The sequence below is a fragment of the Cherax quadricarinatus genome, chromosome 35 (genome assembly GCF_038502225.1).
Source record: "Cherax quadricarinatus isolate ZL_2023a chromosome 35, ASM3850222v1, whole genome shotgun sequence".
In the NCBI taxonomy this organism is placed as follows: Eukaryota; Metazoa; Arthropoda; class Malacostraca; order Decapoda; family Parastacidae; genus Cherax; species Cherax quadricarinatus.
In genome coordinates, this window is record NC_091326.1 from 15,559,554 (window position 1) to 15,586,341 (window position 26,788).

General features: G+C 43.8%; 1 protein-coding gene across 6 annotated transcripts in view; it reads right to left on the reverse strand.

Annotated features, from left to right (window-relative positions):
* Positions 1-26,788, reverse strand: part of Mctp (multiple C2 domain and transmembrane region protein) — a 490,516-nt gene that overhangs the window by 332,676 nt on the left and 131,052 nt on the right. For 2 of the 6 annotated variants that reach the window (XM_070091409.1, XM_070091408.1), the window contains exons 6-10: positions 21,292-21,333; positions 19,327-19,429; positions 15,583-15,725; positions 14,997-15,076; positions 10,078-10,186 (exon numbers count right to left, since the gene is read on the reverse strand). In XM_070091409.1, coding sequence (XP_069947510.1) covers positions 10,078-10,186; positions 14,997-15,076; positions 15,583-15,725; positions 19,327-19,429; positions 21,292-21,333 — 477 coding nt within the window. Of the gene's footprint in view, positions 1-10,077; positions 10,187-14,996; positions 15,077-15,582; positions 15,726-19,269; positions 19,430-21,291; positions 21,334-26,788 lie in introns of all 6 variants that reach the window. The other 4 variants (XM_070091406.1, XM_070091405.1, XM_070091410.1 and 1 more) reach the window with 3 other exon arrangements.

Here is a 26,788-nt window from a genome sequence, read left to right on the forward strand (position 1 = left end):
GGCTCCCGATGGAGAAAGGTTTCCACAATGATGCGACGCATGCTGCTCAAGCGCCCCTCTGGTCAGTTCAACTGGTGCATCTCAAAAGCGACACCATATGTAACTATGGACACTAGCGAGGAGGAGGATATGTCATTATTACAGGTAACAGCTTGTCTGGTTCGTTGACCCCATGGTACACTAGTGTGGCCGCAGTCATCTCTGGGTCCTCTTCAGGAAGGAATATCACCCCTAGTTGCCTGCGGAGTGTCTCAGTAACTTCACACTCCAGAAGATAGTGTGTTAGGGGCCGCTGGACAACGTGCTGACTGTACTGGCACATCTCCTCCTCAGCCTTGTCTACCATCATCTTGGCTGTGGGAAAGCCCAAACGAAGCCGATGGATGGTGGTACACTGCGCTCTGGACCAGCTTCTATCATATGGAGGGGGTTCTCCCTGAGTCGCTGCTCGGTACCACTGTTGAGATGGGGTATCACCTAAGACCTCCCCCATAAGTTTCGTGGCTCTGGCAGCCACCAGTTTGGTCTGTCGTAGGCTGATTGGGACAGTAATCCCAACATGTGGATAGTCTGTTGCTGCCTTGGCTGCATCATCTGCCGCCTCATTTCCCCGGATGCCAGCATGGCTGGGGATCCAGTTCAATGTCGATCTATTACCCTGAACTTCTAACGCTGTCATTATGCTCAGGATCGATGTGATGAGGTGAACATTTTCCTGTGGTTGAGGATGGGAGAGGGCATTGATTGCAGAGGTGGAATCAACATGTATGACAGGTCGGAGTCGATGTCGTAGGGCATGTGACAATGCCTGCTGAATCGCCACCAGCTCAGCTTGAAGGATCGTGCAGTGATCAGGGAGTCGCCAGCCTTGTGTGTGACCATTGTGGTACAGTCCAGCTGCTGCTCTCTTCCTGTCAGGGTCGACAGAACCATCTGTGAAATACACTGCACATGTGCCTCCCTCTGCCAGTGCCATGCTTGTCTCAGCATGATTGCTGAGAGTGTCTTGACTGCAGAGACACTTAGAGATGGGTAGCTGCATGATGAAAACATCGGCTGGATCTGGGCGCCAGGGAGGTGGTAGATGGTACCCAGCAACAGGAAGGTCACAACTCTTCTCACAGAGCAGCTGTACAGGCAGCAGCTTCCGCCCAGCAGCACAAAACGAACGAATCCAGGAGTAGTCCGTGAAGAGTGTGGGATCTTGTGACATGGTTGTTAATATCCGTCTCCTTAGTGGGGTACCTTGCTGCCGGTGCAGAATCGTGGCCACTTTGCAGGCGTTTATGTATCTTACTCTGTCAGCCAAGGAAGGAAGCGGGGTCTCAGATCTGAGACATACTGTGTTGGTCCAGATGGGGGCACCAAGCATAGTTCTTATCGCCTGGTTTTGTACGACCTCCACCCTTTGCCTGCTCTGCGGGAAGAGATGAGCTAAAGCCGGTGCACCGTAGTCAATGAGCGAGCGTATAGCTTGTATATAGTACAAGCGAAGTACATCTTTGCTTGCCCCTGCACGGTGCCTCGTCATGGCTCTCATGGCGTTGAGTCTGAGTAAAGCACGTGACCTGACATACTCGGCCTGTTTCTGAAAGGTCAGCTTTTTATCAATGTAGATTCCCAAGTACAGGTAGGAGCCTGTCCACTCAAGTTCTATATCCTGAATACGTAATCTATTCATAGGATCTGGTCCCTTGAACATCATTGCAAGAGATTTCTCGGCCGAGATCTTGAGGCCTAGTTCCTTGCAAGACTGCGTAATTAGGTCCAAAGCTCTCTGAGCCTGTCGTTCTAAATTGCCTTTCCCATTCAGTACTAGTGCAAGATCATCAGCATAGCTGAGGAGCTGTGTACCACTATGAAAGGGAAGGCTCACAAGTTCCTGCATAAGGATGTTAAACAGGGTAGGACTGAGCACACCTCCTTGTGGCGTACCGTTTTCCAGGGTTTTAAAGGAAGAGTAGTGTCCCTGAAAGCTGACACAGGCCTGCCTGCCCCTAAGGTAGGACTCTATCCAGGCCAGGAGGCGTCCTTTGATTCCCTTCCGAGCTAGTATTGCCAGAATTGCTGTGGGACTGGCTAGCTCAAATGCCTTCTCAAAGTCGAGGTAAACGACGATACTAGGTTTTTTGTTGCTATCAGCAATCTGGCTTAGTAGAGTGGTTATGCACTCTGCTGTTCCCACTCCTTTGGTGAAGCCAAATATGTGATGATGAGAGGGTCCAAGTTTCCATAGGAGGCGGTTTAACACCATCCTCTCAGCAGTCTTGGCTAAGCAGCTGGTCAGCGATATGGGTCTCTTACTGCCTGGGTCCTTGGGCTTTGGAATTGGTACGATTGTAGCTTTCTTCCAAGCTGCTGGGAGTGTCCTGGCCCTCCACGACTTGTTAATGACGTCTAGTATGGCCTCCCATCCACTCTGCCCAGCCCGTGCAATCATGGAGTACGTCACACCATCGATGCCCGGGGCAGTGTCACCTGTGTTCTTAATGGCACGTCGGAGTTCCAAGTCCGTGAGGTCTACATCAGTCACATCTTCCGACTCACATGCAGCTTGTATCGTTAGCTGGCGCTGTGGCAGAAGATCCGTCTGTATATTCCGGATGTCCTGTGGGAGCTGAGTGGAGGCTCCCCTGGAAGTGAAAAGCTCCACTAGTTTCTCTGCTTCCTGGGATGGGTTCGGGTGTGCTGGTGGCCTCGGCTTGCTTTTGCCAGTTGCTATGTTGAGCTTGCCCCATATCTCAGATAAGGTGGTGTGATGCCCGAATGTTGAGCACCACTCCAGCCATTTCTCAGTTTTTACTCTGAGAGAGATTCTGCGGGCATGCTGCACAATGGCTCTCAGAGTATTCCTGTTCTCTGCCGTAGGGTTACGCCTGTATAGCTTCCTAAAAGAGTTGATGCGGTGGTTCTGCTCCCGCACCTCGTCGTTGTAGAACCACCAGTCTCTTTTGTGAGTGCGTCCTGCGGACTTCTTTGGAATTGCGCACTCTGCTGCCTGGATGAGAACAGTGATTAGCTCCTGTTCAGCCGTATCACAGTCTTCAGATAGAGAGCATGTGGACCACCAGTTATGAAGATAATCCTGGAACACCTTCCAGTTGGCCCTCTTTACGTCCCATCTAGGAGGCAGCACAACTGTGGGAGGCCTGTTGATGTTGAAGGTGGTGATCACTGCAAAGTGGTCACTGACAAGGTGAGGATGAGTTTCCCATGTGGCTCCTGCTGCGAGTTGTCTTGACCCGAAGGTAAGGTCGAGGCAGCCACCCAACAGGTGTGTGGGGTCTCCATTGTTTAGCAACTTTACCTCTGGAATATCGTGTAGGAGCATTGCTATATGTCTGCCAGCAGCATTGGTTGCTGAGTGAGAGTGCAGCATAGGGTGATGTGCGTTGAAATCTCCACCCACAATAATACACTCAGTACGTGCTAGTGCGAGGAGCTCTGCAATGTCGAGGGTGTGTCTTGGGTTCTTGTAGATGTTATAGATGGTAATGGGCGCCCCAGGTATGTGCACAAGGATGGCCTGTACCTCGACATCCTCCCCACAGTCCACAGGGTTGGCTATAACCTCGTGAGGTATTGTATCGGATACAAATACAGCTGTGCCTCTGCAGTGAATGCCCGGGTCCATGTGCCGAAAATACCCAGCAAAACCGGGTAGTCTTGGGCACATAGTCTGGACAGTCAGAGTTTCTTGTAGCAAGACGATGTCAACCCGATCCCGAATTACTGCCTCCAGCAAGAGGTGCTGTTTGCCCCTCAAGCCCTGAATGTTCCATTGCAGGACCTTGTATATACTGTGTCTCTGAGTACCTTATAAGTGTAAACACGATTAATCTTTCTCTATGTTCTTTGCATGCCACACATGATGGAGGTTCCATACCACAACGCTAGTCTCATGTGCCTTGCACAGGAATCTATATGTCTCCATATTCAGGTTCCTTAAAGCTCTTCTTGTATTTGCCAGTTGTGCATATGCCACCAGTCTTATAATGTTACGTCATAGGAGACAGGTTAAATGTGATGTTTACATCTATATCTCTTACGGATTCTATGCGTTGTCTTCCTTCAAGTCTTAGGGTTTCCCTGGAACCATAACTCCAGTTCCAGTCACTTACGTTGAAAATGGTATAAAATACTGACAAGTTGATGATTAAGATAAATGTTCAGCAGTTGGGTATCTTTATTGTTGAAATGTTCGAGAAGAAGTCTACTGTGTAGGCGAAACGTTTCAACAATAAAGAGGCCCAATTGTTGCAAATGTGTCTTAATCATCATTCCTCTAACCTCATGCTGCGCAATTCCTGTAGGTTTTAGAAACCTTCCGGTAGCATTTTGTCATCCCTTTTTCTCCACCTTCTGTGTATCATGCATTCTTGTATCCTCTGAAACACCCTCACACTAATTCTAATTTGTTTTTCCTCAGTTTTAATTGTTATATTCACAACAATGCACAAAACCCTTTCCAGTTTGTGAATTAGAATTCTGTGGGGGAGTGTGTCAGTGACGTTGTGAGGGAGTGTGTCAGTGACGTTCTGTGGGGGAGTGTGTCAGTGACGTTCTGTGAGGGAGTGTGTCAGTGACGTTCTGTGGGGGAGTGTGTCAGTGACGTTCTGTGAGGGAGTGTGCCAGTGACGTTCTGTGGGGGAGTGTGTCAGTGACGTTCTGTGAGGGAGTGTGCCAGTGACGTTCTGTGGGGGAGTCAGTGACGTTCTGTGAGGGAGTGTGTCAGTGACGTTCTGTGGGGGAGTGTGTCAGTGACGTTCTGTGGGGAGTGTGTCAGTGACGTTCTGTGGGGGAGTGTGCCAGTGACGTTCTGTGGGGGAGTGTGTCAGTGACGTTCTGTGAGGGAGTGTCAGTGACGTTCTGTGAGGGAGTGTGTCAGTGACGTTCTGTGAGGGAGTGTGTCAGTGACGTTCTGTGAGAGAGTGTGTCAGTGACGTTCTGTGAGGGAGTGTGTCAGTGACGTTCTGTGAGGGAGTGTCAGTGACGTTCTGTGAGGGAGTGTGTCAGTGACGTTCTGTGGGGGAGTGTGTCAGTGACGTTCTGTGGGGGAGTGTGTCAGTGACGTTCTGTGAGGGAGTGTCAGTGACGTTCTGTGGGGGAGTGTGTCAGTGACGTTCTGTGGGGGAGTGTGTCAGTGACGTTCTGTGGGGGAGTGTGTCAGTGACGTTCTGTGGGGGAGTGTGTCAGTGACGTTCTGTGGGGGAGTGTGTCAGTGACGTTCTGTGGGGGAGTGTGTCAGTGACGTTCTGTCAGTGACGTTCTGTGGGGGAGTGTGTCAGTGACGTTCTGTGGGGGAGTGTGTCAGTGACGTTCTGTGGGGGAGTGTGTCAGTGACGTTCTGTGGGGGAGTGTGTCAGTGACGTTCTGTGGGGGAGTGTGTCAGTGACGTTCTGTGGGGGAGTGTCAGTGACGTTCTGTGGGGGAGAGTGTCAGTGACGTTCTGTGGGGGAGTGTGTCAGTGACGTTCTGTGGGGGAGAGTGTCAGTGACGTTCTGTGGGGGAGTGTGTCAGTGACGTTCTGTGGGGGAGAGTGTCAGTGACGTTCTGTGGGGGAGTGTGTCAGTGACGTTCTGTGGGGGAGTGTGTCAGTGACGTTCTGTGGGGGAGAGTGTCAGTGACGTTCTGTGGGGGAGTGTGTCAGTGACGTTCTGTGGGGGAGTGTGTCAGTGACGTTCTGTGGGGGAGAGTGTCAGTGACGTTCTGTGGGGGAGTGTGTCAGTGACGTTCTGTGGGGGAGAGTGTCAGTGACGTTCTGTGGGGGAGTGTGTCAGTGACGTTCTGTGGGGGAGAGTGTCAGTGACGTTCTGTGGGGGAGTGTGTCAGTGACGTTCTGTGGGGGAGTGTGTCAGTGACGTTCTGTGGGGGAGAGTGTCAGTGACGTTCTGTGGGGAAGTGTGTCAGTGACGTTCTGTGGGGGAGAGTGTCAGTGACGTTCTGTGGGGGAGTGTGTCAGTGACGTTCTGTGGGGGAGAGTGTCAGTGACGTTCTGTGGGGGAGTGTGTCAGTGACGTTCTGTGGGGGAGTGTGTCAGTGACGTTCTGTGGGGGAGAGTGTCAGTGACGTTCTGTGGGGGAGTGTGTCAGTGACGTTCTGTGGGGGAGAGTGTCAGTGACGTTCTGTGGGGGAGTGTGTCAGTGACGTTCTGTGAGGGAGTGTGTCAGTGACGTTCTGTGAGGGAGTGTCAGTGATGTTCTGTGAGGGAGTGTGTCAGTGACGTTCTGTGAGGGAGTGTGTCAGTGACGTTCTGTGAGGGAGTGTGTCAGTGATGTTCTGTGAGGGAGTGTGTCAGTGACGTTCTGTGGGGAGTGTCAGTGACGTTCTGTGGGGGAGAGTGTCAGTGACGTTCTGTGGGGGAGAGTGTCAGTGACGTTCTGTGAGGGAGTGTGTCAGTGATGTTCTGTGAGGGAGTGTGTCAGTGGCGTTCTGTGGGGGAGTGTGTCAGTGACGTTCTGTGAGGGAGTGTGTCAGTGACGTTCTGTGAGGGAGTGTGTCAGTGATGTTCTGTGAGGGAGTGTGTCAGTGACGTTCTGTGAGGGAGTGTCAGTGATGTTCTGTGAGGGAGTGTGTCAGTGACGTTCTGTGAGGGAGTGTGTCAGTGACGTTCTGTGGGGAGTGTGTCAGTGACGTTCTGTGAGGAAGTGTGTCAGTGACGTTCTGTGGGGGAGTGTGTCAGTGACGTTCTGTGAGGGAGTGTGTCAGTGACGTTCTGTGGGGGAGTGTGTCAGTGACGTTCTGTGAGGGAGTGTGTCAGTGATGTTCTGTGAGGGAGTGTGTCAGTGACGTTCTGTGAGGGAGTGTGTCAGTGATGTTCTGTGAGGGAGTGTGTCAGTGATGCTCTGTGAGGGAGTGTGTCAGTGACGTTCTGTGAGGGAGTGTGTCAGTGACGTTCTGTGAGGGAGTGTGTCAGTGGCGTTCTGTGGGGGAGTGTGTCAGTGACGTTCTGTGAGGGAGTGTGTCAGTGATGTTCTGTGAGGGAGTGTGTCATTGACGTTCTGTGAGGGAGTGTCAGTGATGTTCTGTGAGGGAGTGTGTCAGTGATGTTCTGTGAGGGAGTGTGATAGTGACGTTCTGTGAGGGAGTGTCAGTGATGTTCTGTGAGGGAGTGTGTCAGTGACGTTCTGTGAGGGAGTGTGTCAGTGACGTTCTGTGATGGAGTGTGCCAGTGACGTTCTGTGAGGGAGTGTCGGTGATGTTCTGTGAGGGAGTGTCAGTGACGATCTGTGAGGGAGTGTTTGTGACGTTCTATGAGGAAGTGTGTCAGAAACATTCTGTGAGGGAGTGTGTCAGAAACATTCTGTGAGGGAGTGTGTCAGAAACATTCTGTGAGGGAGTGTGTCAGAAACATTCTGTGAGGGAGTGTGTCAGAAACATTCTGTGAGGGAGTGTGTCAGAAACATTCTGTGAGGGAGTGTGTCAGAAACATTCTGTGAGGGAGTGTGTCAGAAACATTCTGTATGGGTTTGTGTCAGAAACATTCTGCGAGGGAGTGTCAGAAACATTCAGAAATAAAATACATTCCGTTCATTCTACTCTTTCCAGCCTAGTCCTCGTCATCCTATTACGTCAGGGAGGATTTACTTTTTTCCGAAGTCATGCTGGTGGTGCTACAAAATATGAAAAAGAGAGAGAGAGAGAGAGAGAGAGAGAGAGAGAGAGAGAGAGAGAGAGAGAGAGAGAGAGAGAGAGAGAGAGAGAGAGAGAGAGAGAGAGAAAAGAGAGAGAGAAGAATACTGATAAGAAAGAGGAGTGTAGAGACAATAGGAAAGAGAAAGAAGCGGAACAGAGAGGAAGGAAAAAAGATAAAAAACTAAATTTTTTTATGACAATACTGAGGTGTATTCAGTTACGAAAAAAAAAAAAATATATACCAATACAAATAACAAAGTTAATTGTGTATGCGTGTTTGACGTAAACGTAAATATTTATCGGGGGATTCATTGTCATTTACCAAATAAAAGTTGCCTTTGTTGAACACTTACCCCCCTTCCCCCCTCCCCTCTCGATAACTTACCACCATATTCGGTAAATCCACAAGTGTGACGTCAGAGGCAGAGGTGCAGAGGTCAGACGTGACATCACAACAGTCGAAACAGAGCAAAGGTCACAGGATTGCAGAGGTGAGCTGTGACTTTTAACACGGGTACCGCCTACGCATTCCTTCTGGCGTATTGTTCCGCAATAGATGAGGCCATGACAGGAGAGCAGGAGGCCTCTCTCCCTACCCTTCTGAATCCAGATCATACTGACGACAGGAATCAAACGGGGAGGGGGGAGGGTTGTTGGGTGTACAGCTCATCTGTCTGTCTCTCTCCCTGTCGTCTGTCTGTCTGTCTCTCTAATACACACACACACACACACACACACACGGGAGCTATGAATCGACCCTTGTAACCACAATTAGGCGAGTACACGCTCACTCTTCATAACTCGAAACCTTAAAGTTAGTGAACACCCCACTGCCACTCACCCCTCCTTTCATTATCTTCCCTTCAACTGCCTCATATCACTTTCCCTTCAATACCTCCTCCCCCTTCCTTCAATACTTTCTCCCCCTTCCTTCATTACCTTCCTCGCGTCTATCTTCAGCCCTGCCTCCCCTGCTTCCACTATTTCTTGAATTAACTCCCCTTTCCCTAGATAAGGGTCTTCAGACAACCTTCTGAGTCACTCAGGCTGCGGCTGGAGCGCCGGGAATGGCTCACATAAAACACAGATTTTGAGTGTTGAGAGCCTCATACCAGCGAGAACACCGGCCCTGAAATACCACAGATATTTAACACTGTCTCCTCCTGCGCCAGAACCTCTGCTACTCCCTACGAGCTCTTGTGTGAGTGGGGAAGGTAGCAGACGAGTCTGCGGAGCTGGAGATGATTCACACCATCGTACACACTGGCTCTGACACCACTTGAACCGATGACGTGCTGTACCCCAGCTACAGGGCGTCTGCTACACCATTTGTGGTGAAGAAGACTCACTGTGCCTTGTCATAGGGCTGCCCCCACCATGTGGCTGTGAACGCTACTCACTGTGACTTGTCAAAGGGCTGGCCCCGCTATAGGGCTGTAAACAGCACATCACTTGTATAAACGTCGACTCTCCTTCGGGAGCCAGTGACGAGTTACCATCTGGCGAAGACCCATCTCAGGCCTTCCTTTGGCGAATGTTATTGTTAACCTTCCCCTGCCTTCAACACCTCCACCTTCCCCTACCTTCAACACCTCCACCTTCCCCTACCTTCATCACCTCTACATTCCCCTACCTTCAACACCACCTTCCTCTACCCTTCAACACCTCCATCTTACACTACCTTCAACACCTTCACCTGCCCCTACCATCAATACCTCTACCTTCCCCTACCTTCAACACCTCCATCTTGTCACAGGTTTGAACCTTATCCGTTCTGATTTGTTTGCAAGGTGTTATAAGTAAGTTTATTCAGGCATACACAAAAGAGGTGACTGTCGCTATGATTCTACAATTAACTATAATTTTTAGTGAGAAAACATGACGATCGACGTCCAGGGGCAATTTCTTTTAGTGTCCCATAAATTACATTTTCTCTTTCACCAAGTAAGTCCATTTTCTGTGATGCAGTTGCATATTTCAGCAGTAACTCTCACTTCTCCATGGTACATCAAACACTAGTAAGTACGTAATTAAATTAGTTCGTTTATGTACAATTACACAATTTCAGATGATTATAATATTTTTACATGGCAGCATACAGGTAAATTATCTGGGATACCAAAAAACTGGAGAATTTTTTTTCCACTGGGGTCTTTATAACTTACAAAAAAAAAAAATCTTCGCTTTTCTTTCTTCAAGTACCTTAAATTCCTAATTGTATATTATGGTGTAATAGCTGAGTGTCAAGCATTATCTCCTGATTACTATGGAAATGGCTTCTTACGTCAGATAACATAAAAACACCTACCTTAGCCTACAATATATCCGAAGGTTTTGTTGTCATTCAATAAAAAAGTCAGTCACTGAACCTTTCACTTACCTTACTTGCTGAAGATCAGCTTTCAACTTGTAGTCCCCAAAAGCGACGGTACTTAGACTTACCTGCTCCTTTTCCTCTTGTGTTTTGGGCTGGAGTGTGAGGCCTAGGTGGAGGAGTCCCATGTAAGTGGATTTACCAGCCTCTGAGAGCGCTAACACCACGTCCTGGGGCCTGTAGTGAACAAGATAACTCTGTAGCCTTGGTGAGGTTGAGTAGTGTGTGGGGGAATGTCTCCTGACAAACAAAATACCAAAACTACCGTCCATTGACACCCATCGAAACTCATTCTCACACGTCTTTCAGAAGGACGCTGAAAATGAGTGGTTCTCTTCTCCCTACTGAGTCCATTCAAAAGATCTCCATCTTCTCTTAGTCTAGTGTGCCTTGGGCCTGCTTGAGCATCTCACAACTGACAGTCCATCCTCACGGGAAAGGAAAGATCTCCCTCTCACTAAGATCGATCGTCTTTCCATCACCAGCTCGTGGAAAAGAAGTCAGAGAAGGTTCGTGAGATCTTAAGTTCGCCCATGGAGGAGAGCCGAAAAACTGGCGAAAGTACGTCATACAAACCGTAGTAGTTTTATGAAATAACTCAAGAACTGGGGAAAGTAAGTCAAGCCTACGCTAATGGAATAATAGTTATTAAGGATATGCTTACGGTTTTCTTCCTCCAGACAGCAAAGCATCAATTTTCTGGTAAGTTTAGATACACATTTTACTTCCCCATTAAGCAGCACTTACATTATTACACCGAGAAGCGTGCGTGTATGTTATACGTTGTCACCTCGAGCATATTAACAGTATAGTGGTATGCACCCCAGTGACCATAAACACAAACAACTGCCTTTACAGCTACAACTAACCACAACCTCCACACTAATTAGAACTATAACCACAATTATAACTGTAACAACCACTACTTCTGTATCACAACCACTATAATCTCACCCAAAAGTCTGCATGCATCACTATAAATAAAAAGGCCACAACTACCACCACAGCTAAAGCAACCACAATTATAACCACAACTACACAACAAGAAATAAAATTACCATCAACACCGCCACTGCCTCTACCACCTACACCACAACCACATCTACCCCACCATAACGGTTACCACTATATCTACCAACACTACTTATACCACCATCATAACCACCTCAATCACCACAGCAACGACCACTTATGTTAACTACCTTGCCTCAATATATATATATATATATATATATATATATTATATATATATATATATATATATATATATATATATATATATATATATATATATATATATATATATATATATATATATATATATATGTCGTGCCGAATAGGCAGAACTTGCGATCTTGGCTTAAATAGCAACGTTCATCTTGCCATATAGGACAAGCAAAAATTTGTGTATGCAATAATTTCGCCAAAATCATTCTGAACCTAACGAAAAAAATGTATTTCATTGTGTTTGTTTAGTATTACATTATTGTACACAAATCTAAAATATATTTACTTAGGTTAGGCTAAAATAAATTGTTTTTTTTATAGTAAGGTTAGGTAAGTTTTCTAAGATTCTTTTGGAGCAAAATTAAAATTTTTTGCATTAACATTAATGAAAAAAATATATCTTTAAACGCATAAGAGAAAATTTTTAGAAAGGACTTAATTTTAAATGAGTTCTTGCTAATTGACCAGTTTTACATATTCGGCACGATATATATATATATATATATATATATATATATATATATATATATATATATATATATATATATATATACACGACGCAAAAATCATAGTAAAAATGAACGCAAAAGTTAGTGACCACATGGAGTGAGAAGCGGAGGAGAGAATATATCGGATATCAATGGAAACTGGAAAAAGTGAAAAATAGGCCACATGATTGTAAATTGTGATGAAATATTGGAAACGTGGCTCAGAGAGAGAGAGAGAGAGAGAGAGAGAGAGAGAGAGAGAGAGAGAGAGAGAGAGAGAGAGAGAGAGAGAGAGAGAGAGAGAAAGAGAGAGAGAGAGAGAGAGAGAGAGAGAGAGAGAGAGAGAGAGAGAGAGAGAGAGAGAGAGAGAGAGAGAGAGAGAGAGAGAGAGAGAGAGAGAGAGAGAGAGAGAGAGAGAGAGAGACCCAGGAGTAATTGCTGACAAATGACGAATGACTATCAACGGACAGGTTGATGGAAAGGTAAAATAATTGGCTGTTGGATCTCCCTCTGAATAAATATTTTAGTTGTGCTGACTGGGGAAGCAAAGGTACACGTAGACAGAGGAGCTACAAATATCGAATGAACCAGTGAACCTGAGATTAACTTTCTTGATAACATATCTGCGGAGGTGTAGGTCAACCGTTAACTTCAGCGGGTTGTGGAGACTAAAAGAATCCAATGTATACGTATGGTATACAATGTCGACAAGATGAAGAATAAGACACATGTGCAACATCTGGGTATCTTTACTGTAGACGTTTCGCCATCCAGTGGCTTTATCAGTACAAATTCAAGGACATAATGGGAAAACAGTAGATCAGAACCCCTGCCGATAACATGTGGAGTTCTCCATGGTAGTGGTCTGGGTCCCTTATTATTCCTATGTTATGTAAACAACATGCCCATCAGTGTCAAGTGCAAACTTCTACTGTATGCAAATGACAGTGCTGTGTTAGTGTCAGGTAAAGACCCACAAGATATAGCTAATGTAATAACACTTGAACTTTAGTCTTGCAGAAAATGGTTAGTAGAAAACAAATTATCGTTACATCTAGGAAAAACGGAAGACATACTCTTTGGCACGAAACATAAACTGAGAAGGATAAATAATTTTAATGTCAGGTGTAATGGGGAACCCATCACTTCAGTTTCCAAAGTAAAATATCTGCGAATCCCCTTTGACCCATGCATGTCAGGAGAATTGATAAGGAACAGTATAGTAAAGAAAGCGAATGCAGACTGAAGTTCCTCTACAAACAAACACAGTGTGTACCTACTGAGGCTCGTAGGACCTTATGTCTAGCCCTTATACAATGTCATATGGACTACGCTTGCTCTTCATGGTAGTCTGCCTTGACAAAAAAAACTGAAAGATAGACTGCAAATCACCCTGAGCAAAATAGTAAGATACATCCTGGACCTGGGTCCAAGAGAGTATGTAGACCAGGATGAATTACAACAATTAGATATTCTGAATATTGAAGACGGAGTAAAACAACTGAAGTAAAATCAAGTTTATAAAACTGCTCACAAACAATGTCCAGAATATCTTGCTGCTAATTTTGTCAGGGTTGGGAACCAGAGCAATCATAGTACTAGTGGGAGAGAACACAACTTTGTAGTACCCACAGTTAGTGGCCAGGCTTCAAACACTTTTTATTGTACAGCAATAAAGGAATAGAACAGACTGCCTGCACATGTCAAAACCAGTCATAGCATGAACCAGTTCAGGAAGAGAGTCAAAAGGTTTCAGATAAATGTAGCGACAGAAAGGGAGGACATTCATTTTTTACTTTTTTAGCTTCCACTCATGTAAATATAAATAACTCATGTTACCTTATTCCTAGTACATCTCTTTCATAGTATAATAATAAGATATTATCTCCTTTCTAATAAAATAATAAGGTATTAAAAGGACCCCAGTGGCAATAAGTCACTGTATTAGTGTATACCTGAATAAACTTACTTATTTACAAAAGATAAGGCAATAGTCACTCAGCCTTGAAGTTGGTGAAGAGAACCCGTAGTCTCGAAGAAACTGAAGCACTAGACAGCAAAACGTCTATAATAAACATACCCAGATGTTAGACATGTGTCTAATTCTTCAGGTTAAAGAATCCACCAGGATGATGTAGACAACGTATATTAATTAGGCTAGTCATCCAGTAGGGCTGAGTAGGCGGTCAAGGCGTGGAACAACCAGGCTAAACCCTGTGCTGAGAGAAATACTATGAGACCGACCCCAGATATTACAATATTCACCATGAAAGGCTAGATCGCAGAGGTGACTGAGCACTTAGGGCACAGTAAGCAATATGGTTTGATTCTCGAAATTTAAGTAACTCCAATGCCTTGGAACACGAGCCATCCTCGAGTAACAAGGTATAACAGCCAGCCTGGTTGAATGATTAGCGGATAGAAAATTAAGCCTTCAACACGCATTATGCTGAATAACTCACACGGGTTTAACGTTTCACATAAATTAAACTGGAGGAACTAAACCTGACTACCTCAGAGAGAAGGACTAGGGGAGATATGAACGATATACAAAATAATAAGAGGGCTTAATAGGGTAGATACGGAAAAACCATTTAGAGTGCAAGAGCCAGGGTCACTGGGATGTAGTTAAGAGCTCAAGATACAACTCTTTAGTCTTAAGGTGGAAAAACATAAATAAATTGGATGAGGACGTGGTTATACCTGGCAATGATTCTGGGGATATTGCTCCCTCGTGGGACAGGCAATTGTTATACAGTTTTAAGAATGGGTACGTTATAGCACAAGAGGCCAGCAACTAGTAATGCCGGGGACGAAACTAATGTAGACAGCCTGTATTGTCTGCACGGACAGCCTGTGCTGTCTGCCAGCTTAGTTCATATTTCGCGGCACTCAGGTGCTGCCCAGGTTAGTGGGACGCTGGTTCCACTTGCTCACTTACTCAGCGGCCTAGAAGCAGTCAACAAGTCTACTCGCTCTCTCCCTCGTGAGCATGGCCCTCCTGGGCCATGGGCACAATACACAAGCCTGTGTACCCACCACGACATTGCAAATAAAGTAAAGAAGCCTCCGAAGACGTATCATTCACTCACCCGCTACCAGAATCACCAAATAATTCTGTTTCACACTAAGAGGTAGAGCCAGGAGCTGAGCCTCGACCTCCGCACAGTACATACAGGCAGGCACACTTAGTGTGAGCCACATCACACGAGAATCATTACATACATGAGTGAGCGTTAAACCTATAGTCACAGGTGAGACGGAAGACTCACTTGTCCAGCTCGAGGGTAGTGAGGTCTATGGAGGCGAGGCCCATGAAGTCGTCCTGTAGACCCCAATCGTAGTCGAACACCTGAACCACCAGAAGACAACGTACAACTGTTTAATGAAAGCACAATTGAATCCTATAGTTAATTAAGGTGTTAGAGCTCACATTCTAATGTTATAGTGTACCTAATTGTCTGTTTATTTCCTGTCTTTATCTAGGTATATTTTTACACAACCCGCATATAGGAGAACTTACGACGACGCTTCGGTCCGCCTTGGACCATTAACAAAGTCTCACAACGTCGTCGTAAGCTTCTCTCTCGTATGTGCTGGTTATTTGTGTATTGTTCCAGTCCAGGTATTGTGCCTTTTATTCTTTTAGATATATTTTTATTCTGATATATTAAGAAATTTCAAGGCCCCTGCTTGAGCAATAACGGGAGTTGTGTTTACATGGTCATTTTTCTAGTCATAGGCTAGATTCAATAGCACTCTTGTCCCTACTTCATTCCTTTACTATTCCCTCCGTTTCCTCTTTGAACCCTCCCTCCCTCCCTCTTCAAAAAGAAAAAAATCCTTTCTCACACCCACCTTAACCATAACAGGTTCGAAGGGGTCCTCAATAGCGACGGTGAAGCTCTCGTCCCAGCTCGGGTTGAGGTCCTTGTACACTGTCTTCGACTTGTACACCAGTTTTCCCTGCACTTTGAACTTGACGTAAGGATCACTGGTGCCTGTGGTTCAACGGTCCGAGTGAGAGCAGACACGGAGATACGAATTAGATACAGGTGGAGAGAGAGAGAGAGAGAGAGAGAGAGAGAGAGAGAGAGAGAGAGAGAGAGAGAGAGAGAGAGAGAGAGAGAGAGAGAGAGAGAGAGAGAGAGAGAGAGAGAGAGAGAGAGAGAGAGAAGCTGGAGTTACTGAAGGGTACAAAGTACAATCTTCACCATTATCATCCTAGGTAAGCACTAACAAGCCGTAATGGTCATATAGCTCCTGGGACACAGGAGAAAATCGGGTTTGATCCAAGAAAGGGGAAGGGCTGACTCCAATTCCTTGAATCAAGAACCATTTACTGACATCAAGGTACACCACCACCACTTGCAGGGGCGATGTGAGGTTAGAAGAGCACACACACACACACACACACACACACACACACACACACACACACACACACACACACACACACACACACACACACACACACACACACACACAGTATCTTCTTCGACAGCACTTTCTTAATACCTTCATAGACAGTACCTTCTTAGTGCCTTCATAGACAGTACCTTCTTAGTACCTTCATAGCCAGTACCTTCTTAATATTTACATAGACAGTACCTTCTTAGTACCTTCATAGACAGTACCTTCTTAATATTTACATAGACAGTACCTTCTTAGTACCTTCATAGACAGTACCTTCTTAGTACCTTCAGACAGTACTTTGTTAGTACCTTCATAGACAGTACCTTCTTAGGTTTAAAACTAGACTACTAACAAAAATTAACTGACTAAAATAATTACAAGTGTCAATATCCCGCCACTTGCCAAGAGAATACCAAAAACATTTTTTCTAAGTAAAGGAATTATTCATGAATATACACAAATATACTATGAACAACCAACAGTTACTCTGCATTATTCTAGCATACACATAATTAATATTGCCGAGGATGCATATGTAAAAGACTGCACATGCAATGCGTCTAGTCTACAAATGCACTAGGCTAACACCTCTTTTAAAATTTTGTCTCGATTTATGATCATTATTATTGCATCAAGGCTGAGGGGCGCTAAACCCGTAGGGCTCACACAGAACCCTGGGAGGGATGGGGGTAAAAGGGATGGAAGGTAATCTTGTTTAATAGGAGAGGGGGGGGAAGCTCTATTTTCTCGAATCAAGAGCCCTCGGCGAGCATTAAGTCACCGCTGCCTCTCCGTCTCCTCCCAGAGACGAGGCTTCAAGAAGTTTGATTTACATATCTGTAAATTCTAGCCTCATCCCACGGGTACTTACATTTTTTTCTTCGATGACATTTTCTGGTATTATTATTATCATTATTATTATTATTATTATTATTATTATTATTATTATTATTATTATTATTATTACTGTTGTTGTTGTTGTATTATTATTATTATTATTATTATTATTATTATTATTATTATTGTTGTATTATTATTATTACTATTATCACATATTATTATCATTATCACATTATTATTTTTATTTTTACTATATGTTACAGTCAAATATTCACATAAAAATAACACTGAAAAACGGGTTTCTTTTCATCAAAATTTCGAGTTTCAGATCACTGTTACAAGAAATGTTTTCTCTGCCTCCTGCGTCACCTGACGTATGCGGTCATGACGGAGAGGGGAAATTACGGTACACGTGACGAATTTTGTATTATTAATGTAATATAGTTAAGGAGAAACATTATTTGATATCCGAGCTGTACCCATCACTTTCACGTCTAAATTTTGGACGATGAATTTGGAAATTAGTGAGTGTTCAGATGATTTAGATTTTGCCACCGAAGTGGCTAGTTTATTGTGCACTCCACATTCATCCTGTGGACGGTAGCGCAAGAACATGTGGATACACAAATGGACAGGGAACTAGGCCTTTTGTGTATCCATATCTGGGTTATATCTGCAGATGGGATAAGGACTTCAGTTCAAGATTCTCCGATTATCTTAGCGCACTGATAATGATTAATATATAAATAACACTTGCTGTTTCCAGTTCTGTCATTCTTATCATAGGTTGGATCAGTGGGTGTATATATCTGACGTTCTAAATTAGATTTACTCATTTTTTAAGTGGTGAAACAACGGGTAAAATGATTGTTATATGTGTGAAATACTGACCAACGAGCAGGTAAATCCCAACTATGTGGATGCTTCGGCTTTACTCAGGGATCTTCTTCAGTGGATAATAAGTCTTATCTTCTGAAGAGAGTGGCTTGACGCGGAAATGTGCAGTTTTCTCTCTTCTTTTTTTTAGTGTTTTATTTTCCGTCCTTATGGGGAATTTTCACTCGTACAATTGAAATAAACGCTTATTTAATCTGTTGAAATTGACCTGAACGATTATTTTCAGCTCCTCTGATGAATATTTCGACTAGTAAATTAAAGAATTATTGAATTAAAGTCTTTTTTTGTTTAGAAAATCATGGGGTACTTTCAAGTAAATGCCAGATATTCTAAAAATCTTCGCATATTCAAATGCATGCCAAAAATATGCATAAATGAAATTCAACTTTTAATATATATATAATTTTCTTAAATGTTTGATCACTTACTATAATCTTTGTTACTATTTGTGTATGACTGAGGTTTGATACCTCTGGCTGGGCTGGGGAAGGCGAGGCCGACTTTACCATAATGATTTCTATATTCACGGGGAGGGGCTAAGCCTGTAGAGAACACAGAGCCTGGGAAATGGGAGGTAATCGAGTTTGATCCAAGCTGCTACCATAAAATCAACTCTCAGAAGTATCTAGCTGCACTGTTCGTACGGGTTTAGCACATTTTGTGATAATAATTTGCGTCTATAATCATGATTTCCTAAGCTCTACCAGCACCTATCACTTCCGTCACTGGAGGTTACTAGGCAAGGCTGACTATATCATTCCAAGAAACATTGCAAAAGGTTATTCCTATAGTCTTGTTGTAGTGTTGAGCAGCTGAGGGAAGGAGACAACAGTGAAGGTGTTGGGGGCGAGAGAGGAAAGTAAACCAGCAGCAGCCTCATGACAAAACAAGGGTTACTCTATCATCTACACAAGCCAGAGCAGCGTCTAAGACTGAGGTGTAAGTGTGGCTAAGACTACCTTAAGTGTCACCGCTTTCCACGGTTTGAGAGCTGGCAAGTTGTGTCACACCCAGAGGCTAAAGTCTCTCAAGAGATCTGCATTCCGTTAGTCTTGTAACTGTCGACGATCGAACACACAGCTACGAGTTGTGATCAGTTTCAACGCCATGTTGGCCGTCGAAATTGTGCTGTAGATGTGTTTTTTCATATCAGTTACAAGAAAAGGGATGGTAAGGGAAAAGGAAGTGTGGAGGGTAGGATATTAAATAAAAAAATTATTGGGGAAGAGACGGAGTGGGAGATGGATTACTGCGCGGATCTTGGAGAGATTCTGGGCTCTGTTTAACAAAGAGGTGTTTGAAAAGATCCATGCTGTACTCTTCACCGGTGCTCGCTGCTTGGTTACAGCTGAGAGGAGGCACACACACACACAACACACCATGGGTCACTACCTGCTCTGGCGGTGTCTCCTGACTGGTAGGATGAGTACTGGGTGAGGAGGAGCTTACCGCAGGCGTCCCGGGCCACCAGATCCTCCCCACGCTTCAGGTGGACGTGCAACTGGAAGAAGGAGTGTTGTCGAAGTGCTCGCTGGCGCACCACAGCTGGGTCCTGCCCACGGAGAATCCTAGAGTCAAGCACAGCAGGAGTGTTGCAGTGTTACAGCAGGAGTGTTGCAATGTTACAAGAGTAGTGTTGTAGTGTTACAGCAGAGTGAGGGATGGGACGTAGCCACAGATCAGGGTGATGCAGCAATGAATGTCAAGGTGATGTAGCAGTGAGGTACAGGTGAAGAGGATGTATCAATGATGGAAAGGTTAAGGGGATATAGCACTGAGAGCCAGGTTAAGGGTATGTAGGAGTGAGAGCCAGGATTAAGAGAGCGTTGTATTGCAGGATAAGGTGATACCGCTGTGCAGGTGGAGAAAATGTGCCACTGCAGGTCAAAGTACAGTGCAAGTGTAGGGCTGAGGAATGTGGCAGTGACGATCAAGGTAACATGCCACTGATGTGTCTAATTTTTCACTGGTGATCAGGTCAAGGTGATGCGGTAGTGCAGGTCAGGGGAACGTGGCAATAAATAACCACAAGTAGTACTGGTAAAAAAAAAGTGATTAACATACCCAAGGATTCAAACATCAGACATAATAATATAACCTATACAGTGTCTTAAAATGCAAAGGTTACATTAACTTGTACAGGGATCTAAGGCAGCACTAGCTAAACAAAATACCCCCAAAGCTCCGATTTTAGACGTGACCAACACAAACTACACACGACAGGTGATTATTAAATAATCTTTACAAAGGTGGCATCGCCATTTACGAAAATAGTACTTCACATTATCTGTGAGAGAAGGATAATGTCTCATTAGAACTATGAATAAAATGCAAAATAATTAGAGACAAATACAGAGACAGAAGGTAAAAAAAAGTAATTAACATAAATATACATACAGAAAGAAAATACAGAAAAAGTATCTAAGAATTCTATGAAGTCTGTCTGAATTTCATAGTAAACAGAAACATCACACCTAGACCTGCTGCCTACACTTACATAGGTGGTTACCTGATGACCTGCTTACAGGTACACAGGTGGTTACCTGATGACCTGCTTACAGGTGCACAGGTGGTTACCTGAAAACTGCACCTAAACAGACCTAACAAGAGCTCGGCAATTTTCCAAGTTGAGATCGTTAGAGCTTTTACTAATTCTGGAGTCACACACTAGTTATGGTCCACTGTTAGCGAGGCCTTTTCTAATTTGCTATTAAAAAAGAGAGCCAATGCCAAAATAGCAACAATTAATTAATGCAGTTTGAAATAAGTCTGCTAGCTAATCGACTTCATACTAGCAAAACATCTGAAAAATATGAAAAAAAATATGTATATTAGATAACGTGCATACAAGTGCTCTTAAAAATGGCTGGAATCTCCTTTAAAAACGTGCAGAGACAGCTGCGGCATGATGCCGGAAGTACATGCGCTTACATGCATGATGACACACACACACACACACACACACACACACACACACACACACACACACACACACACACACACACACACACACACACACACACACACAGTGTTGCAAGAGGGGATCAGTGCACCTACAAACAACATGCCCTCTCCACAATTTGTTTTTAGTGGTGTTATACGCAGTGGTGATAGTGGTGGTGGTGGTGATGATGGTGGAGAGTGGCGTGGAGACGGTTGAGATGGGTGATCAATTGTTTTGGTAGGGAAGAGGTGGTAGTGGTTAGGTTGGTTGCTGCAGTTACTTATGGCGAGTTGTGGTAGTCAGTCGAGTGAGTAATGGGATAATGTGGTGAGGAATTTACAACGAGGAAAGGCATCATGTGTTGAGTAGTGAGGCTTTGAGAGTGAATGTTGTAGTATGGTGAGGGACATGAGTGAGAGCAAGTGGTGAGCATGAGAGGTTAGTGAGGTGACCTGACCTTCAGCACTGACCTCTTGTGACCAGACTTCACACACGGTCGCGCTGCTAGACGCCTGTGTAACAAGAGAAAGTAATATCCTGGGTCAGTATCCCCAAACATGTAGCACCTCACACCCAAACTACCACCTTTAACTAATTTAATAAGTAAAATAATATATATATATATATATATATATATATATATATATATATATATATATATATATATATATATATATATATATATCGAAAACTTTTTTATTGAAACCAGGAGACACAATTTATTTACCTGAAAATAAAAGTTTAATGCGAGGGACTGGCTAACGCATCCAATAGATATCTCAATATAAAAATGAAGAATAGACAGAGACTCGAACCGTGGTCCTGACAAGTGGCAGGGTCACTGCTCCATGTCAGGACCACGGTTCGAGTCCCCCGTTCCATTCTTGTGTTTACTCAGCGACAGTTGCTTATAACAAATTATCTTCGGTTTTTATACTAAGATGTTGTTCCCTTCAACACTGCCACTTAAAGCAATTGCATAAAACTCTTAAGCTTGACGGGATGGTGGTTTATTTGTTAGGAATGATGCCAAATATAACCGTAAGTGGTTTAACATCCCCTGGGTTACAAGATCTGGGTCTCAGCACTCTAGTCAAACAACAGAGGATCGCCAGCTGGCAGTTGCCGATCCTCTGTTGATGGTTAATTGGGTTTCAAGCCTACTGACTACTCAAAAAGGAGTTAAAGCTGCATATCGCCTGTTCCTCACCAGTCAAGAACACTTTAATCCCTAAAATAGGTAGTAAAGCAAACTGTCAGTGTATACAGACTGAGACATACACCTGTATGTACACTGAGAGATATGGATCCAGGGAAAAGTCACAGGAATAAAGTCACTGGCATCCCTCGACCTGGCGAGTCACTGAATGGTTTCAGCGTGAAGAAGCGACTGTGAGCACCATTATTTAGCAGGATGCTGGTCGCAACACAGCTAACCTAGACCTAACCTGATCTAACCAAACCTAACCTAACCTAACCTGATCTAACCTAATCTAACCTAACTGTGAAGGCTTACTCAGCCCTGTAAGATCTTAAGTAGGTATTACCAAGGCTGGCTCCTCCTTAGGATAATTAATAAATAGAAAAAGAATAATAACATGCAAATATAAACACTTTATTGTTATAATTGAAAATATAAAACATTTAAATATGAACTTTTATCCTACGTGAAAGAGAAATGAAAAATGAAATATAAAAATATTTGAATTCAACGCTAATGTGTACAGTAAAGCTGGGGTGTCTGGTTGATGTTGACACCATGCCTTGTAGAAATTGTAGCCCTTGCTGATGATGTGGGGGGTCACAGCTGTTGAGTGACAACCCAACGACTAGTTCAGACTAGTTCGTCACAGTGTCTCTAGCCTTGAATAATCCGTCAAGATGATAGAAATGCAGGTCTTTCACCACTGCAAAGATGAGGGGTAGTTGCCTGGGGTTGGCTACACTCAGGTATGTAGATAAAAAGTGACGAGCCAGAACTCATGTGAAGTTCGTCTCCTTCAGCACTGTCTCTGTAGTTGCCAGATGACCCAAGCTGACATTCCAAGAGTCGTGTTGGGATCTATGAGTCAAGTACTCATCCATTTGGCCAGAGCCCCACACGTCACCTTTCCAGGTGGAAAAAAGGGGAGGGATAGCAGGAGCTAGACACTGACCCTACCTTAACAAGCAGACTGGCAATCAAACTATCATCACCATATATTCGCTCGCTACTCCTATCTGTTGAACTTTCCCCTCACACCCCCCCATACCAAGACTTATAGTCAAGGAATATAAGGAGAATAGATGAGGAAAAAGTTCTAACCCGGGAAAGTCGCGTAAGGTACCAAATCTTCTACTGTCACAACTTAACCAGAGAAATAATTGGCTGAACCATTGATATACACAATATGGAACTTAAAAGCTTGGAGTGCCAATATCCACCTCAAGAGGCGACTGTTGGTTCCCTTAAAATTTTCTAGGTATATCAAAGGTTTGTGATCAGTCTGTAAAATGAATTCTTTACCCTGAAAATAAAATTTAAGTTTGGAGATACCCCACACGAGGGCTAAACATCCCTTCTGTATGGTGGAGTATTGTGACCCCTGAATGGGTCACAATGTATATATGTATATTACCTGTTCATATCATTTTATATTGCTTATATTTGAGATATTAGCTAAATCGTAAATATATTGCTTTATATTATTATTTGACTTATTTATATTATTAGGTAGGATGTAACATTTATATATTATTCAGTGCTCATAGTTCGAGTGTTAAGTAGCTGACAGCATTGTCTAACTACTGTAGTTTTCACTTTGCTTGTTTCGCTGCCAGCTTCTGTGTTGCTGGGCAGCAGCAGTCCACAGAGAGTCACGTGATCAGGGTGGGGTGATCACACCTCACCAGGAGTGAGAGTCGAGCTGGCCTGCGCTAGCTATTGTCTGTTTGGCGTGCCTTCCAGCAAGACGGCCTCTCCAACTCTCCCTTGATGGCCCTTGTTGGAAGATCATCTCTGTCATTTTCTTTTTGTTGGTTCTGTGTAACTCTGTTCACAGAACATTGCCTAGACTTAGTGATTTTCGACGTTGTACTGAGGTTGTGTGTCGCATAGACATTCTGAGAAACTCAGGTCCTGAGCTGTAGCCTCTGACCTAATTTGTACTGGTATCTGTGTACTGTCACAGTCAGGGATTTTCTAATGCTGAACTTAGATTCAGTAGTATGGGAGTTTTGTGACTTTTGTGGAGGATCTGCAGATGGTCCCTACTTAGTGTCGTAATATTATCTCCTTGTTTCTGATTCTGTGTCGCTGTTGCTTGTTATGTTGGTTCTTTGGCTTATCAGTCGTTTTATTGTTCTAGCAAGCTGTTCTGATTGCCAGGTTGGTCAAGAAGTTAGTTTATGTGAGGACTTTTAGTCAGTCACTGGTTAAGTCTAGTCAAATCTTGAGACATGGCGAACTACTTAGAGCACTCACACACATACACACAAACTTACTTGTATATATTTGTATTATGTTATTAAATGTTAACAATGTACCAGACGGTACTTAAAAGCCATAAAGATGTGATAGGTGCCTTCAGCACAATACTACTGTACACCAGAGAAGTCTAGGAACTTGTATCTTATATTAAATTCATTTGATTTATTTAATTTACTTTGATAATATACACCTAGACAACTTTATTGTTATTAATAAACTTATTAAATTTTAATCTCTTTAGTTAGTAGCCTAACAGTTGTAATCCTTAAGCATTATTGAATCTTACTAAATTCTAATGGATAATTGGATCAGGATACTGACTACCTGTTACAAAAACCCAGTAACAGGCTGGATGCTAGAAGGGCAGTCCTTTCTAGTATTCACTGGAGATCTCTATCATTATTAGATATCGCATGTTTTGTAACATGGAGTATCTCGTTTCTGCAGGAGGGAAGTTTTAGATTTAGTAAATATACAGGAACTAGGAGTGTGTGTATTTTGTGCAGTAAGCACCTGACACCTATTGCAAGAACTATACTTCTTTGTAACCTGTAAGTGCATGCTTGGCCAAAAATAAGTGTGCTTGAGTTTATGCCACGTCTTACGATGGGCCAAGTGTTCGGTCACTGGCAAATCATGAGCCATTTGAAGAACAGCCTCTCGACATGGTTTAGGAACAACAAGGAGGGAATAATCTATCGCTGAAGAATGAGATTTAAATACAGATTTATATAAGATACCAATAATATATTCAAACTTATGTGATACGTATCTCCCGTGGATAACTTTGTTGTTAAAAGCTTGATTATGACAATCCCGAAGTGAAGGGCAATCCCGCTGTAAATTGACAAAGTCATCCTTGGACATAAAATCTGGGAAAATGAAAGGACTTACGGTGGGAGAAGAGGCAGGAGAAGCCTGGGCTTTGGTCTGAGCCCGAGTCTAGACATTGGGAGTGCCAGAGGTAATACTCTTACTTTCACCCGACGAGTGAACAGGTGATCCTGCTACCTCACTATCGAGAGCAGTATCATCTGTTTCTACCCCCAAATGAACCATAAGAGACAATGTCGCTTCAGGTGCAGAATTGTTAAAAGCTTATTTAACTTGCAAGGAAGAGGAGCTGGAAAACTTAGGTCCACTGGTGGTGACGAAAGATCCGCCTCTGAAGGAAGAACGGCACCTTTAACGTTACTCACTATTATAGAACTAGTAGTAATTGGGGCTAGTACCCCGTTAGTCCAACCTGTGAACCATTTAGTTTTCAAGTAACATCGTATTGTAGGAAAAGTATTTTCACGGCCCAAGTAGTCTGAAAGAATAGAGGACACATGAGAGGTTTTAAAGTCAGGGAAGTGTTTGTCCGAAATTACGATGCACGTACATCCAGTGCCACGTAATATGGCTGAGACTTTTATACCATTAACTGTTCCCGAACAGAAGGATGCCTGGTCATTACCGGCAACAAAACATTTGCCAACTTTCTCCATTTTCTTGGAAGGACAACCTGGACGTTTATGTCCGATACCACCACACCGATGACATGTTGGTATAAAAGCTGGTGACTTTTTTCTTACTGTAGGCTTCTTAACCCTTGGTTCAGGTGAACCACTGCCTTTAGGGATCGATCCCTTTAGGTCTTTATAGGAATTGTGAGCCTCAGCATACAAGTCAGCGGCCTCAGCAACTTCCTCATCTTTAATCAGGTTACGTTCTCTAATGAATATTCGTATCTGGTGGGGAAGAGCTGTCAGGAACTGGTCAGCAACTATGAAGTCTCTAAGAAATTCATAACTGTGATCAATTCCTGAGCTCTCTATCCAAAAGTTGAACAAACGATAGAGAGTAACCTGCAACTGTTGACAGTTTTGGCCATGCTGTAAGTGGCATACCTGAAATCTTTCCTATAAGAATTTGTGGTCTTTTGGTAAGCTTTTAGGATTGCCTTCTTAAGTGGGTTATGATTGCATATGATATCCTGCGACAAAGTTGCATAGATATTCAAAGCTGTACCGGAAAATAACATACCTAACCTGGTAGCCCAGGTGTCAGATGGCCATTCACAGAGCGTAGCAGTATTTTCAAAGCTAATAATGTATGAAGTAATGTCTTCACCCTCTGTGAAGGGAGGTAAATTAGGTGTTGCACTATGTGCACTAGCTGTATGATGTTCAATTGCTCCTTCCTCTAATTGCTGTTGTGAAAAAGTTAACTTTTTATTTTCTAATTCAAGGCGAGCTTTCTGTACCTCACGATCTTTTTCTCTCTCTCGTAACTCATTTTCTCTAGCTTTTTCCTCAAGTTCTCTATCCTTTGCTCTTTCCTCAATTTCTCTTAATTTAGCTTGTTCCTCACGTATTTTAGCTTGTTCCTCACGGACTTTAGCTTGTTCCTCACGGACTTTAGCTCTCTCCTCACGATCAAGTCTATCACGCTCCTTTTTGTCTTTTCTCTTTCTGTCTTTCTTGAATTTCTCTTTCAATTCAATCTCGCTCCTT